Source organism: Zosterops lateralis (genome assembly GCF_965231275.1).
Source record: "Zosterops lateralis genome assembly, chromosome: 18".
Classification (NCBI taxonomy): domain Eukaryota; kingdom Metazoa; phylum Chordata; class Aves; order Passeriformes; family Zosteropidae; genus Zosterops; species Zosterops lateralis.
The window spans coordinates 8,289,544-8,305,868 of record NC_139778.1 but is presented as its reverse complement, the minus strand read 5'-3'; the positions used below and the strand labels follow the sequence as shown (position 1 = coordinate 8,305,868).

General features: G+C 45.4%; 2 protein-coding genes across 2 annotated transcripts; both read right to left on the bottom strand.

Moving 5' to 3' along the window:
- Positions 1 to 203: 203 nt before the first annotated feature.
- On the bottom strand, positions 204 to 7,630 carry RNF135 (ring finger protein 135). Its single transcript, XM_083874629.1, has 6 exons — positions 7,069 to 7,630; positions 6,209 to 6,295; positions 5,501 to 5,671; positions 3,731 to 3,890; positions 3,195 to 3,296; positions 204 to 1,886 (listed from the first exon to the last, which is right to left on the bottom strand). Exons 1-6 carry the CDS (start codon positions 7,411 to 7,413, stop codon positions 1,351 to 1,353), a joined length of 1,401 nt encoding a protein of 466 aa, XP_083730755.1. The 5' UTR covers positions 7,414 to 7,630; the 3' UTR covers positions 204 to 1,350.
- Positions 7,631 to 8,799: 1,169 nt separating this feature from the next.
- On the bottom strand, positions 8,800 to 15,800 carry ADAP2 (ArfGAP with dual PH domains 2). Its single transcript, XM_083874347.1, has 10 exons — positions 15,697 to 15,800; positions 14,462 to 14,592; positions 13,704 to 13,795; positions 13,496 to 13,581; positions 13,047 to 13,156; positions 12,268 to 12,414; positions 11,482 to 11,565; positions 11,005 to 11,067; positions 9,725 to 9,802; positions 8,800 to 9,133 (listed from the first exon to the last, which is right to left on the bottom strand). The coding sequence occupies exons 1-10, from the start codon at positions 15,785 to 15,787 to the stop codon at positions 8,924 to 8,926; spliced, it is 1,092 nt and encodes a 363-aa protein (XP_083730473.1). The 5' UTR covers positions 15,788 to 15,800; the 3' UTR covers positions 8,800 to 8,923.
- Between the last annotated feature and the right edge of the window lie 525 nt (positions 15,801 to 16,325).

The following is a 16,325-nucleotide window of genomic DNA, read 5'->3' as shown; positions in this document are numbered from 1 at the left end:
AAATTCTTCCCAATGGTCAAGAAGGGATACAGTGGGTTCCCATCTGCACTGCGTGTTGTTATGTTTGTTGTTGCTGTGATCCCACCACAGCACAACTTGTGTGTGGGGAATTCAGGATGTCCAGTGAGTTCATGCTGTAACTGTTGTTTTTCCAGATGAACCACCAAAAAACACCTCAATACCAACGAGGCAGTGGCTTTGGCTATCCCAGGAAAGCTACCCCGGCCTTGGAGATGCTGAAAGACACACACCTGGGAGCATAAAACCGTGCATTTATTCCATCAAGAGTGTTCAGTGACAGCAGAGATTAACTAAAGGTGAACAGCAGTTCTGTCAATTACTTCAAAAGCCAAGGAGCTCCATTCCACTAAATGTGACAGCTGAATTCCACATGCTTATTCACAATAAACTATTTGTTTTGTCAATTCTGAAATGCCACAGTCTTCCTGAAAAAGCTTTTGCTTCTTGGGAATGCTGTTTTCAGTTTGCCTGCTCGAAGCAGTGGATCTCAGAAATCGAGCTGTCCATAGGTTTTGTGGGACCTCAGCTCTGGTCCCTTTGCCTTATCCACAGGCAACTGAGAACCTCTTGCTTTGTCTCAGACTTGCTGGCAAGACCAGATGGCCTGTCTGCAGGACCTTCGAAAGGCCAGTAAAGTGACTGCATGATTTATTAGCTGGTATGAACATACCTGAACACCTGCTTCCACAACCATTCCCATGGCCACACCACAACCAGGACTGAGAACTCTTTGGCCTGAGCAAGACTAAAATATGGTTCCAGTGAGATCATGTTCTTCTGGGACACCTCCCTGAAGTGTCAGGTCCTCAAATCCAAAGCCCATTTCCTAGTTAGTGCCTACCCTAAAGGGAAAGATTTTCATACCTAAGATCAGTAACATTCTTGTCCTCTGAGCATTCCTTAATCAATCAGATCTGTCTAAAGAAAACTCACTTGACAGAAAGTAATGGCATAATCTGTTCTGTATTTTTTAATATCAATGTAGGAAAAATTAGGTCCATGAGAAAGGCTTATCCCCAACATTAGACCTTCCTTAGTACATTCTTTCCTACAAATATCCTGGGACTACTTAAAGCTGCTTGAGAAACCCAGCTGACTCCCCCCGGGATGGTTACTGCCTCAACATAGGCTGGAATTGCTTTAATGAAGTATGGCTAGACCAGAGCACAATGTGAGGAGAAGCAAAGCAAACAGAATTATCAGTTGCTGATTCCCAGGAAAGCCTGGGTAGTTAAGCATACATTCCTTGGCACATTCCTTTGCTAAACACTGAGGCTTTTATAGGAACTCTGCAGTCATTGGCAAAATTGTCCCTGTTCTCAATAGGCTTTATTTCCTATTTGGGTGACTTATAGTTAAAGATCCATTTCTTTCTAGAGTGTACAACCAGAAAGCAGGGTAGAGAAGATCTGAGGTACTGATTTCAAAGGTGTGCAAAAGCATTTCTTTGTCAGTGACGGAGTAAAATGACACAGTCTTCTTTTGTAGCTCCAGGAAAACTCCAACCTTCAGTGGTTTGTCCTTGTGTAATAATGTTTCTTGATTCTTATGCCATGCTGACAGCTGTTTTTTAGGACCCAGCCATTCTATACACCAGGAATGCTCAGTTCTTCCCAGTTTGTCCCTTTTACCAATCATTTCATGAGCAACTCCAACAGCCCATCCATCACTGTCCTTGGTAATTACTTCCCAGTAGTGGCAGCCAGTAGAGAAGCCCTGTGAACACATCACTTGGCTGATGCAAAACCTTTTGGGTGATGGTTGATAAGTGGTCAGGTGGTTGGAAACCATCACTCTCCTGTTCTGGGCTGTGAGTGCCAAGCGTTCATGCACTCTTGTGGAGTCCAAAGTCACATCAGCTGCCCCTGGAAGACAGAAAGAAAAATATTCTCACATGCAGGCAACAAGAAGGCAGGTGCATCCCTGCTCCAGAAGAGAAATAAAACCCGATGATCATAACATAAACCTCAATCAAAATTCAAGAATCCTCAACCAAGCATTAGCAACTCTATCTGGGCACACTGAAACATTTAACAGGCACAACTGCGTAAATATCCATGACAGAGTCATATGCACTCCAAGGGAAAGGTGAGAGTACTGTGCACCCTGCTGCAGGAGAAGGGAATACAGGTGACCTCACCCCCAATAAGTAACAGCTGTGTTGATTACCCAATACAGCCTTGCCCCTGATGAGTCACAGTAAAGATGAGTGTCCAGTAAAGACAAATGTGATATAAAGCAGTGGGTCAGTGGGTGATGGGAGGATTGTGAAGGAGGAGGATCCTGGGGAGAGAAAATCACTGCTGTGAGGTCAGTCTGGGTCTGCAGCTAGAGCCTTTTGCTGGAACCTGCAGTTACAGTCTGGCTGGGTAAAAACCTGCATTCAGAGTCTGCAAACAAATATATACAGTCAGAGTTTAGCAGGAAATAACCAGCAGTCAGAGGCTGCAAGGGAAACCTACAGTAGGAGCTTGGTGCAGCCAGAGTCAGTGAATAGTTGGAGTCAGGATGGCTGAGCTGTAAAGAGGAATATACCAGGACCTTTCATGCTGTGATAAACAAGAAGTCTGTTCCTCAGCTGATTTCTGTCCTCTAACAAGAGGGATGCTGCAACACCCCACAAGATGGATTTTATTCCTAGCCACAATCTTTTTTTAAAAAAATACCTTTTTGTCAATAATAAATGGGATGCTTACCTTAATAAAGCTTACAGTCATCTGTTCACTGGGACAAGTTCTTAGATATTTTATCAGCAAAACCATTTGTTTTCTGTGCTAAGCTACAGCTGTAGTAGAGTGTGCTGATTGTAAACATGTTTCTGTCAAAATGATGCAGAATTCAAGTAACAGCTGGAGTAATTACAGCTTAACAACAAAGATCAGTCAGGTGCAGTAATTCCCTGTACACCAGCTCAGACTCTGCAGCCAGCACAAGCTACCACACAGCTTACATGAAACAGGTTTCTTATCTCCTTTTTATCCTAAGTCTGCACTCAGGTACAGTGTTACACAATGTGTCAGTAACTGATTCATTCATGGCAACTCCATTGTGTTTTCAAGCTTCAGCAAACAGCCACATCTCCCACTGATGTTGGCAAGGGCAGTTTTCTTCAGCAAATCCAGTCTCAGGGTCATCTGGATATTGTTCAGAGTCCTGCTGGCTTGGATACTTACACTGAGAAAACTGGCTGGAAATGGTTGGTGCAGGACTTTCAGCTGCAGACTCTGGAGATGATGAGCTGACACTTGGCTCCTGGTCTGAGTCTGGAGGCTGCACTAAATACAAAAATAAGCAAAGTGTTAAGGCATCTCTTCAAAATGTACATAGGAAGGATTTAAGCTTCTAAAGGAAAACACACCTTACATAAACCCAGCTACCGGTTCAAGTACAAAACAAGGAATTGCTTTTTTTGACTGTATAAATTACAAAGGACATGTAGGCAAAACTTTTTACTGAAAATTAACAAAGCACTCTATGCTGGTGTGGTCAGAAGGGAACTCTCAGAACAGTGAGATGAGTAAAGCGGTTTGATCGTTCTATGCAGATAAAGCAGTTTCTGTCTTAAAAATTTTAGTGTTCCCTATTTTTTGCTGAGTATTGTTTCTTGTTTTATTTGCACATGCATTTCAAAAGCACAAAGTAATTTTTTAAATCCATTTCCTAGATCCACTGCCTTTAAGAAAAAGATTTCAAAATAAGAGAAACTCACCTGGTGGGAGTTGCTGAGCATAATTCTTCAAGAGTAAAATTTCCGATTTTCTCTTAAGATCTTCTACAGCACTTTTGACAATATTAAGCTTCTCATCAAGCGTAATTTTATTAATTGTTGTAGGCGAGCCTTTGTACCTCTGCCTCTCAGATAAGTCACTCTAATAATGCCAAAATAACAAGGGAAAGATGTAAACAACACCAATAATTTCAAGTCACAGATCAGATATAAGTGGAAAAAGCAGTGATCTCTTCAAGAATCTTATTCTTTGTATCAAAAGTTTCCTTTATAGGACAGTTACCTCAGCAAACCAACCTGAAATCTCACAGAAAATAGTGAAGGATATTCTTATTAAAAAAAAAAAAAGCGTTTTCCCTAAGAAAACTGAAAATGTGACTAATTTTTCCTACATATATATATTACAATTTCTTTAAGTATTCATATGAAAACAAAAGTTCATTTTTTTTTTCAACTTCCTCTTCTAGAACAGAAACCGAAAGTTTGAAAATGTATTAGTGTGAGGAAAGGGTAAGCTTAGTTTGCCTTAGTTAAGAAATTGTGGAAATCTACATCTGAAGTTGCTCTCTTTGTGTGTACAGTCTGTAGGAGGAAACAGCTTTTTGGAGGCTGGATTGCAGGTGGATATCTCAAGTAGGCCAGATAACTCTGAAAGTACCCATTTCTCCTCACTGCCTCTAACAGGACCCTGGATCAGGTGAATTCCAATGTGGGCACCTGTGCCTGGGTCCTGGAAGTCCAATTCTGTCTCACGGTGATGCCTTAAGTTTTAGCTTTTATATTTTTCAGATTCTGTGCCTAGGTGTGTAGCTCTGAGCTTCATATTAAGTGTCAGTAAGTTCTCTTTACAGGGTAGGTAGACAAAACAATCTCTTTCCAGCTTGAGACCAAGGACAGCCGTCACAAGTTTCAGGCCCAAAAGGTATAAACAACAGAGAACTGTAGAAAGCAAACAATGAGGATGGAACTTCATAAACTGAAGCTGTAATTAGACAACTAGCCCCGATATGCAAATGGACCAAAACTTATAAAAGTGTGAAACCTGGTCCATTTTGTGACCATTTTGGGTCCATCTTGGGTGAAGCCCTGGCCAGGTGTCCTGCCCAAGGTGTATCCTAAAGTCCTTTTAATAAATACCAACTTCAACTCTGTCTAGTCTCTGTTCTAAGTCAGCCTCTCATTGCATCGGTTCCACTACCACACCCAGTGAGCCCCACCCCAAATTCCTCCTGGCTAACTTGCATCACTTGGCACTGTGGGTTTTCAACATCAAAAGGGGCTCTGCACAATCTGAAGTGCTTTAAGCTGCAACTGTTGAGGGCCCTTGATGTATTTTCCCCAAGAAAGTGGTTACAAAATATTTAATAACTCTGTGAGTTCTTTAACTTGCATATCTATGTGTAAGTACAAATTCTGAAAAATAAAAAGATTGTGAAAGATCTTGACTTCAGATTTCACTGAGGACTGGATTTTAGCAGTGCTGCTCGCACTTCATTCCAGCTTAACAATATCCCTGAAAAAAATCTAGTTCTGAATTGCATTCCCAGCCTGTGCCTTTTTCAGTACTTTTCTTCCTCTGAATTTCTCACTCCAAACTCTCCTTGCTGACAGCAATGTCCATGGACTGACACCATTGTCTCTATGAGAATGGTGCAGTAGGGACCTCAAAGGTGCTCTGAACATATTCACCTATCCCAGACATTGAGCTTGAGAGTTTCTACTCATACTCTGCCACTTCATTTCATCACTTACAGGATGGGCTTTGATGTCTGTGAGCTGGTGAATAGTCTCTTCAATTTTCTGTTGAGCAGCTTTTTGCTCTTGTTCAATGAACATCAGTGTGTTTCTCTCCTGTCTTTCAACATATTCCTTCATGCAATAGAAATCTTTAATAATCTGGCTTTTGATCTGAGATGTATATTCCTGAAAGGCAGAAAATATGGAGTTCATTGTGTGGTTAGGAAAGATGCAGAGAATATGAGAATTAGTGCCCCATCTAATGTGCACTTTGACTGACCCCTGCAGACCAAAAACTTTATTCAAAGGAATAAAATATATTTGACACTATCCTGCATTACATGCAGCGAGATTTGGGGCATATTAAGGCTCACAACTATTTTATGGACTCTGCTTGACAATTCAGAAAGTTCAGTAGTCCCTCTTATGATTTCTAATTTGCATCTAATTTGTACCAGAAACATTTAGGCTACTCCTGGGATAAGCAGAAAAATGCAACAATGCACAACTCCAGTGGCCTTTGTGCCAGTCAAGACACAAATCAGTGCAGCTGATGCCATATATCCGTCCTCATCAGTAAAAACAGAATTGTGGCAGAAAAGAAGGAAATGGAAAGGCAGATTCCTGCTCTGAGCTGGAAGGCAACCCTGCAGTCAATCACATCTCCAGCCCAGAACAGTGGAAACAGAAAGTTACTGTAAGTGATGAATGTACAGTGTGTACCTTTGTTTTATCGAGATCTTTCCTCAACAGGTGGATGGTTTCTTCAGTTATTTCTTGTTGCTTGGAGCTCTCCCATATCTCTTCCTCCTTTAAAGTGACACATTGGACTATTTATCTATATAAACCTCAGAGAAAGCATGACTAGGTTAAGCAGCAGGATAATAAAAATTCCCACCATCACTGACATTAGTTAAGCAATAGACTGGTTGAGGAGGTGCCTTAAAGACACAATTCTGAGTAGGAATAATGACAATGAAGTCAACATCAACAGTCACCAATTACTTACATGTAATTACATGCAATTGTGAGCTTCGACATGCTCTTAGCTTGACTAAGATAAGTATGTGCTAAGATAACGAAGGTCAACACATTTTTCTCATCACCTCCTCTGGGAGTCGTTTTAAGCAGAGACCTAGAATATGAACCTGTCCCATTCTGTGCCGGGAAGCTGGGTGGGGCTGTAGCACTGTCTGATAGTGTTACGTGTCCTCCTGGGAGTCTCCAATGCAACGCTGATGCAGTAAATAACACCCAGCACAAGGAAGTCACTTATTACTACTGTGCGTCAGCTAAATATGTACAGGTATTAGTTCTTCTAATTCAGCTATGCGGCTCTCAATGTGTCAGACACCACCAATGAGCCACAAACACTGTGTTAGCCGAGTTACTGTGCCGTGGGATGGAGCGGGATGGAGCCCCGGGCTGTCCCGAGGGTACCGCTGGGTGCTGTCTCAGAATGTGGCGGGAGGAGTCCCTGGGTATCGGGGGATGTCCCGGGGGAGGCGGGGGAGGGAGCTCAGGGATGGCGCGGAGCCCCGGGCTGCCCCGGGGGATGGAGCCCCGGGGTCCTCCGGCCGTACCTTCTCCCCAGGTCTCCGCCTTGCCGAGCTCCGGTCGTTGCAGGCAGCAGCTCCACAGGATTCCGGCTCCCCCTGTGTTTCCAACCTTTCCGCCAGCTCCCGCGGGACGAGGCTGAGCAGCGCGGCCAGCTCGCGGTTGGGCCGCAGGTGCTGGGGCTCGAAGGCGCTCCGGCAGAGCGGGCAGGCGGCGCGGGGCCGGCCCGCGCAGTGCTGCAGGATGCAGCCCCGGCAGAAGCTGTGGCCGCAGTCCATGAGCCGCACGGGCTCCGCGAAGAGCTGATGGCAGCAACAGCAGTGCAGGTCCAGAACGCTCTGCAGCCGCTCCAGCTCGATGACGGCGGCCATGGCCGGGCCCGGGGCAGGGCGGAGCGCAGCGCCCGCCGAGTTTCGGTTTCCCCGGGCGCCTCCTCCGGTGCCGAGAACGCCACGGTTCTGCCCCGCTCTGCTCTCTGCGCTGCTCACGGGCGTCGCTCGCAGGATTCGGGACGCCGGTGTAAATGAACTGTGACGCAGAACTCTCTAGGGTCTGGCCTTGACTTTCACTGACTGTCAAAAAAAGTCCCCGTTATCTGCGCTATTTCATTTCCACCGTGAATTTCCCGATTTTGTAATAGTGAGAGTTGCTGACACGGGCAATCTGCTGACCCAGCCGGGAGAGCAGTGGCACAGCACAGCAGACCCTGTCTGACTGAAGTCCAGGCTACTGGGAGGACCAAAGCCTTCTGAGGTTATCCCGAGCTGCTCAGGTCATCTCAAAACAACAACTAACAAATGAAGACTGAAATTATTACTCATCAAAAGCTGTTTTCTGTTGATTTCAGGAACTGCAGGATTAGGCTGTTTAATAGAATTGCTGAAGCACCATGTGAGCTAGAACGAAAGGGGTTGTGTGGGGACAGAGCCTGGAACACAGGGAAGTTCATGGGAGCATATCAACAATTAAAACTGCTGCACATTGGTCAGAGCTGGACGATGAGCTGGCTGAGAAAGGCAGAATGATAACTCAACTCCAACAATTTCTTTGTACTACTGGGGGCTGGGGATGGGGAGAAAGAAGAATTAGTGTCACTAATTCCTGCAAGTATTGGCACTTCTCATTTCTGAAAAAAAGAACTATTTTGAGTATCTCAAGACCAGCTGGCAATTGTCAGCAGAAGGTGGAAGCCTCACCAGAAACTTGGTCTGCAAGACTTCCTCTTGATTTGTAAAATCGGGCTATTGCAAAGAATTAGATGTGTGAATGACTTGCTGCTTTGTAGAAGTAGATCTCAGACTTTGTCTTGAGGCACGGAAACACTCAGTGCTCTGTGTCAGCCAGTGCAATCTCCATCAGTTCCTGCACACAGTGGTACCTGATGAGAAGGCTCCCCTCCAACACTGAACACCAGTCCTCATTTGTGGAGTGTTTGCAAGCAAGTCACTGAAGAAAATACTTTTAAATCTTGTTTCTGCCTTTCAATGTTCAGTCTAATCAAGCTCATTAAGCTTCATCTGTTCTTAGGTGAGACAGATCAGTGACTGATCATCCTGTACTCTTGAAGTGTTCACCAGGGCACTGTGTTGGGGTTGTGCTCTGGAAAAAATTCATTGGATGTTGGATTTGCCACTCACATAAAAGCCAAACAGTAGAGACTGTTGAAAGCAAGGCGCTAGAAGCATCTGTGTGATTCCACTAGAGGAGTGATTCCATTACAGTATCCTCACAAATTAAACTTGTCTTGTTTTTTTATTGTGCCAGAAATGTAGCACAGTAAGAAACATTCACCCCACTCTGTTGAAAACAACCCTGTCCCTGTGTGGCCAGAAGCTGCAGCCAGGTGAAATTGAGCTGCCTGTCTGCTCCTGCCTGTGGACATCAGAGCTGGGTGATGACTCTGTTCAAGGCATCCATCCACTCCCTCTGCTTCCAGTCACTGTCACAGATAAACACAAACTCTCTCACTGGCGTGACCAGAGTGATCACTGGTTTTTTCTTCTTCGCCCAGTTCTTCTGGGGCAAATCATCTCGTACTTCATATCCCTCATCCCTCCTTCCGATGAAAACCTGGCCCTGTGCACATGCATCCTGGAAGGAAGGAAGCAGAAGACAGCCATTAGCCAGCAGACACTGCTCTGTCCTTTGACATGGAAAGGATCTGGGGAGGCACAGAGAGAGGGGAACTGATGACACAGACTGGTGACACCAGCAGGGAACACACAAAGGGGTATTCTGCACTCTCAGGCATTCCCGTGAGGAGAAGGCAGGGCCCCACCCTTACAGAGATGGTTGGTGGGTGTTCAGAAGGGATAGGGAAGGACATTCCCATGGCTAAGGTAAAGCAGGGCTAGGAAGCAGGATACTGGGGCTGTCAAGTCCCTCATACTGGAATACTGCTCATCTTGGCTAAGGTTAGACACAGAAGCACTAGGCCTGGAGGAGAAGGGGCATGAACACCACAGGCAGTAGCAGTTGCTTTTAAAAGATCTTCCTCACAGCCACTGTACAGGCCAGAGTTCCCAACCAGCTCAGCTTTAGAGACATCCTTTGGCAAGGGAGATGGGCTCTTGAGGCTGGGCCTGCTCCAGTCTGGCACAGCCACTGGAAAAGGTATAGAACAGACCCTTCCTGCCCATCTGCTTCATGAAGGGGCTGTAGAACAAGGAACACTCCTCTTACCAGTGGGTTTTTAAAGTATATCAGGTTCCTTTCTTGAGAATCCAAGCAGAACCAGCGTACCTTAAAGGCCTCCTTCTGCTACAAGGAAATGGTAGAAATTCTTTAAAGACCGGAGTCTCAAAGTGGAGTTTGGTCTATTCAAATCCCAGGACCACTTAAATGACCTGGAGCTGGAGTTGAGTTTCCTTCATCCCTGCAACTGGTAACAGGACTGCCGTGTGCAGCTCTCAGCTCTCATTGTTCCCTGGGCTCAAACTACAGATTTACATTCAATGACAATCATTTGGACAGGGAAGCAATCAAATTAACAGGATTAGGAAGTTGCAGGAAATTGATTGAAAGCTCTGCAGAGAACAACCCCTGAGCCAGTGGTGATAGTGAAGAGAGTGAGCAATCAATTTCAACAATCTGATCAGGAAGGTTGTCCCTAGAATTTTTGGTGTACAATACTAGCTGGGTTTTTTAAGTGCTAATTTCATCAACTACACTTACCTGACCACTCCTGAGCTATTAATTGCTCCAGGCTAAACTGAAGAGGCCTCTTCTAGGACTCAGCTCAGTTTAAGCAGAATTTAAGACTCAGGAAAAAACCACAAAATCTTTCATGCTCTGTGCAAGTACCTGCAGAAGAGGTGCTGGAACACTGGCACAGCTGGGCCAAAACCCAGCATATTCAGTAGCAGCATTGCACCTCTGAACTTTATAATGGGACTTGGCTCATGGTCCACTCAGAGGAGAGGAAGGCAAGAAGTGGCTGTGGTCAAAGAAGTCCTCAGATCTTTATCTCCTCCTTCAGCAGTGCCCAAAACCTCACTCCTCTGTTCCAAGAGTACTGGCCCAAACACTTCCCACAATAAAACAAACCAAACTATTGGTTTTACTGTAGAGAAATTTACTCAAATGACACTTTGCTGCTCTAAGCAGATGTGACTTAAGTGCAATTGACGCTAAGTGAAACAGAGAAGTGGGGGGGTCAGCACGTCATGCTCTGCTGTGGCAGGAGATGAAGTTAGCAGACACAGCAATCCATGTGGTGTTGTGCAACAGCACTTTGCATGTCCATTGACAGCTAATCCACCTTGCTTACTCTTCAAGAATTCTTCTTCCCCATCTTATTTTCCACACAAAATAAAACATGGCCCCAAAGGAGCAGAGTGTCATTTATCAACCCAGGAAACAGAGAGTCACTGAGCAAATCTTATAGGAGTCAGCATCATTGAACTACCAAATATTCTCAATCTGGAATGATCCTGTTTGTGTAATGCCATGTATGCACTTACTTTTGGTCCTGTTTTCTCCATATATCCTTCTTTGGCAAAATTTCTTGTGATCTTGGGTATGAGCTAGGAGAACACAAAGACAAAAAAAGTCTGTGTCTGTCCCAACCAAAACCAGGACAGGCTGTCTCATTCAAGACTGCATTTCTGTTCTGTTTTTGTCTAAGTTAATCACCATCAATTGTGGCTTTTGGGGTCTGGGATTTTTTTGGTTACTTGGTAAAGGGAAGTCTGAAGTAAGAAGAAACATATTTTTGACAGATTACACTCTGTAAGGATTACAAGGAGACTTTAAGGCCTTGAATACTGACTAAGCTTTTGCATGTTATTCAGTGTGGCCTTTCCTTTTACTTCTTCTGTCCATTCCCTGGACCCAAGTGCTGCTTTGTGAGCACCTGACTCTGTCACAAGATGTGAGAAAATGTTTTCCCATGCTTGCTACGTTTGGCTAGACTGCTTCAAGACCTGTTCAGTTCTCACCTGAGGCTCAGGGACATTTGGAAAGGTTGTTTTGAGGTAATGGTAACGTGCTGCCCGAATAGCATTGAACCAGTCAACAATCTCCTAGGAAAACAGCAAACACAAACATAAAGATTAACAAGAAGAGTCAGAACACTGCTTCTCCAAAATGCCCTTCTCTTTCCTTGTCACCTCTTTATAAAGAGGTACTTTCTCCCCAAGGGGCAGAGAGAATCCGTGATTTGTCCCAGACACCTGAAAAACATTGACCCTTGAAAATAATTTAAGAATTCCCCTCTTGGGAGGTCCAAGACATTCTCAGCATGAACAGACACCCAAGCCTATATACAAAAGCTTTTTCAATTGATTCAGTTATGGATTGTTTAAAAACCTCTGTAACTGGAAAGACACAAGAAGTCTGTTGAAGGAAGAAACAGAAGTCTAACAATATCTATAGAGATACTTTTTAAAATTATCATTATTGGCTTGGAAATAATATAGAACAATAATCTCTATGTGTGTCAAGAAATTTAATCCCGAAATTGTGTAAAACGGCAAGGCAGTTACCTTACAGAGATTTACACCTATGCACCACTTAAGACTATCAAAAGCGTGAGGTTGAATATATGCCCCAACAGAAAAGGAGCAAGATGCTACCATTAGGAGCATCAGATTCTGCAACTTCCTATATTCTATAAGTCTTAGTGATGCCAAGTAAAACTAGATCTTGCAGACACAGTAACTCTTCCAAAATACAGATCCAACGTCTAACCATCTTGCTTACTCCAGAATCTCCATTATATTCACCTTTCCACTTTCGTGATAGACAAAAAGGTTCCTGGTTTGACCATCTGTGATGTATGTGATCTGCAGCCCATGACTGTGTCCTATTTTCTCCACCTGGAACATTGCATTCAGAGTCTCGATGCTGATAACGGCTTTTGGACCTTTGGACTGTGAAATTAAAAGCATCACTGTATTAAAGTGCTCTCAGGGAATGTACTGCAGGACAGATCAGCTCTATGAGACCTCGATCCCTACTGAATAGAAAGCAGATATCCTATAATATCTGAATATTGGATATACCTGAAACATAAAGCCTTAATTACATGCAACATAAAACCACTTACAAAGATTCCTTGACAAATGCTGGGTCACTATAAAGAGGGCTGGGTCTGCAAGGCATGGGTCTATCTCCAGCCTCCTAATTATCTACAGTCTCACAGAAAGGAGTCGTGTTGAAGACCCTGCTTCTGGAGCTGATGAGAGGATATTTTGATAATGTAAGAGTTATCAACTGCCAGCAGGTCTCTTCATTGTCTTGCTATTCAGCTGCCAGTATCCATTTCCTTTGTTCACTATGCAAAAGGAGGCTGCAGGGCTGAGATAAGGGATGAGTAAAAGAACTACATCCAAAATTGTCCAATATACCACATATGTTAATGGGGAAACGTGGACTTCTCTAAGCACAAACTGGCTGCAAAACTAGAGACAAAGCTACTTGTGCTGGGTTTTTCCCGCAAAGAGCAAGGTTTGAGGGTCACTGTTGACTGCTACTTATGGCCAGCTCTGGCTGAAGAACTCACTTCTTTGCTGTAGTACTTCATCACCCCTTCCCTTGCTGACAGGAGAAACTGTCTCTTCTGGAACTGTCTGCGCCCCGTCCCAAGCTTCCAGAGGCATCCTTCACGGCTGCCTGCAGACCAGACAGGCAAGGGTCAGAGAGGGGTGACACAAGGGCAAGACTATTTAGCTAAGGGTGATGTGGCACAGTTTCAAGTCTCTTCTCCATCTGAGAATTTTCCCCTCATATGAAAAAATCAGTGGAGAAATAGAGAACTGTAAGATCTGAATATACCCTAGCACTTGTGTAAGTGCCTTTTCTTGGGAGTTTCTTCTCAAAGCTAGACTCACAGCAGTGACTGCACATCCAGCAATTCAAATTTGACAAGTCAACCTTAGAGATCTGCAAAGCTGCCAATAGAACATTGTGCTGTTGGCCTTGAGGCTGAGACCTCCCTGACAATCCTTTTACCTGCAGAACAGGGATCTTGGCAGACTTGGGTGTCAAGAAATTCCCCACGCTCATATTTAGCTCTAATCCACTGCTGTCTTAAAACCCTGAAAGAGGAAAACATGGATAAAGCTGATCTGTCTCTACTCTAGTTTCAGCAGCCAGCCAAGGAGACCTGTAAGGGACGCAGAGGTAAAGTTCTGCAGCAGTGAATACACCATCAACTTACATGCAGTCACAGGACTTGGGGATATAATAGTATGGAGGGACCTTGGCCTCAAATTTAGCTTTGGCCCAGAGATTTCCGCGATTCCTCATAAACTGAAATACAAAATAAATTACAGTTAGGTGTGCCACTGTAAATCAACACCATGTCATGAATGTAAAATGAGACTTGTATCAAAGGGAGCACTGCACTTTTTGCTGAGTCTTGCCATAACTCTCAGTGTGTATTTACATACATTTATAAATTCCCTTTAGCATTACAGTTTACTATTTTTACTATTTTACACCTTTTTCAGTATTTACAGTTCTGAATCATGTGGGAAGGAATACAAAACTATGGTTGTTGATGAAAAGAACAAAAGAAAACTAGGAGAAAATTTGTTTATGATCTCCCTATTTTTAAATCTCTTCCCAGATATTAACTGTGATTGTATTATTAGCACAATTCAACTGAATGATGAGAGGCTGAAGCAATATTTAGGAAGAGTGTGTTGCTTTCCTAATTGAACATACTACCAGGAAATATTTGTGGGTTTCTAAACCACAGTGAGAAGTTACTGTGTATATAAAAATATACACCACAGACTGTTAGGAACATGGTCACCTATCAGTGTAATTTGATTGAGCAGGTCATAAGAAAAGCCCCTGAATTTACCCATGCAGTTAACTTGGCTCTGTTGCACTGTCCATGGTGGATGGCATAGGAATTACATGGCAGAGGAGGTTATGAAATGTGGAAAATTATTGCTTTTCCCCCTGTACCTCTATTAAATTGCTGTCCCAGAAGTCAAGTCGAAGGGACTTGACTCTGCTGATTTCAGGAAGATTGCGATGAATTCCAGAGCAATTCAAACAAATGAATATTCCGAGTTTGTAAGAAGCCCACTCTGGATCTAGATAAAAACACAAAGAATCAATTAATAGACGGGAAAAGGCACAGCCACTGGCAAGGATAAAACCCCACATTTGATGCACAGCCCAGGCTTCACACATAATAAATACCTCGAATCCCACCCCACTGTTTATGGCTGTCACTTCACTGTGTTCAGGGGGAACAATACCTGCTTTCCTCAGTGACCGATGTAGCCCCTGAATCTGTACATTCTTTAACTGCCTATTTGCTTTAAAATTAAGGTGACTGTGCAGGCAGGTGAGTGGTGATGGAAAAGCTCAGCTAATTATTAGTTCTGCATGAAAAGCTGCTGTGGCTGAATTAACAATGGAAGTCAGGTGCCAACAGTGTGCACTATTGAGAGTACAACAGTGTACAACCACCTACAGCGAGGACTGTGTCCGCTGCCCGTGAAGGCTCCTGCTCTTGCCTGCTGCTACGTGCCCTGAAGCAGCTTAGACAGGTGCATCCCTATGGGCACTGAGTGTTCTGGCAAGACCATTTCCTTATATTGCGCCACCATCCACTTCTCCCCATCACGCTAAACTGAAGCAAACTTGACGCCTTCTTCAGCTCCTGCTGGCTCCCGCCTGACCCATCCGAACGGGCAGCCCGGCGCGGGGGCCCTGGCGGCTTTTCCGTGCTTTTCTCTGCCCCAACCCTTGCGCAGAGACATTCCCCGAGCTGGAAATCCACCCCACGCACCCTCCTCCTCCTCCCGCAGCTTCATGCCCTGTCCACGAATAACCCGGGGAAGCGCCTGCGGCTGGGTCGTTTCCTGCTCCCCGCTGCGGTCCCCTGGCCCCGCGGGGCTCCCGGAGAGCCGCGTCCCGGAGCGGGCAGGGGCTCCCGGAGAGCCGCGTCCCGGAGCGGGCAGGGGCTCCCGGAGAGCCGCGTCCCGGAGCGGGCAGTGCCGCGGGACCGTCCTGCGGGACACGGAGCCAGGGGCGCAGCCACTGCCCCGCACGGACCGAGGGGACACAGCTGCGGACCGGGACGGGCAGCGCGCAGACGGCACCGGAGCCCCAGCGCGGTCACAGCCGCTGTCCCCCGGGAGCGGGTCCGGGGCCGAGGGGCGCTGCCCGCGGAGTCTCCTTCGCCTTACCTGGGTCCCCGCAGTCGGCGCAGCAATCGTTACCGGTCCCGGCCGTCCTCTGTAGCTCCAGCAGCTGCGCCTTGTTGTGCTCGTAGTCCATGGCCCTCGGTGCCCGGCGCGGAGTCTGCGGGAGGCTCAGCCCAGCTGGGAAATGAGGAACCGGAGCGGCCCTGACACTCGGGACGCCCCGTCCCCTCCCGTGTCCCGGCGCCTCCTCCCGAGGGCGGTTAGGGGCGCGCGGCTCGGCCCGGGCCCCGGCAGCTTTCCCCCAACGACAGTTCTTTACTAAGAGGGGTGTGGCCAAGGAGAGCCTTTGGCTCGTTCTTGCAACTGTAACCGCTTTTTTCTACATTATTCATGGGTAGAATAATGTCACACTCTCATTTACATTCTGGAAGGCGATATTGGAATGAAAGCAAAAAGAAAGAAAAGCTTGAAACTTGTTTGAGATTTCCCTAAGAAGAACAAGGTTGTTGGTTTTGGTTTTAAGTTGCTGTACACCTAATAACGGCTGCTTAAATGGGAGAGAGTCATGGTGGAACTTCAGGGTTGTTTTTACTTCTGATTTCAAGACACAGAAGTTAGCTCAAAGGGCAGTACATAAAAGACTAACCAGGGCCCAAACTATTGCAGGAAAA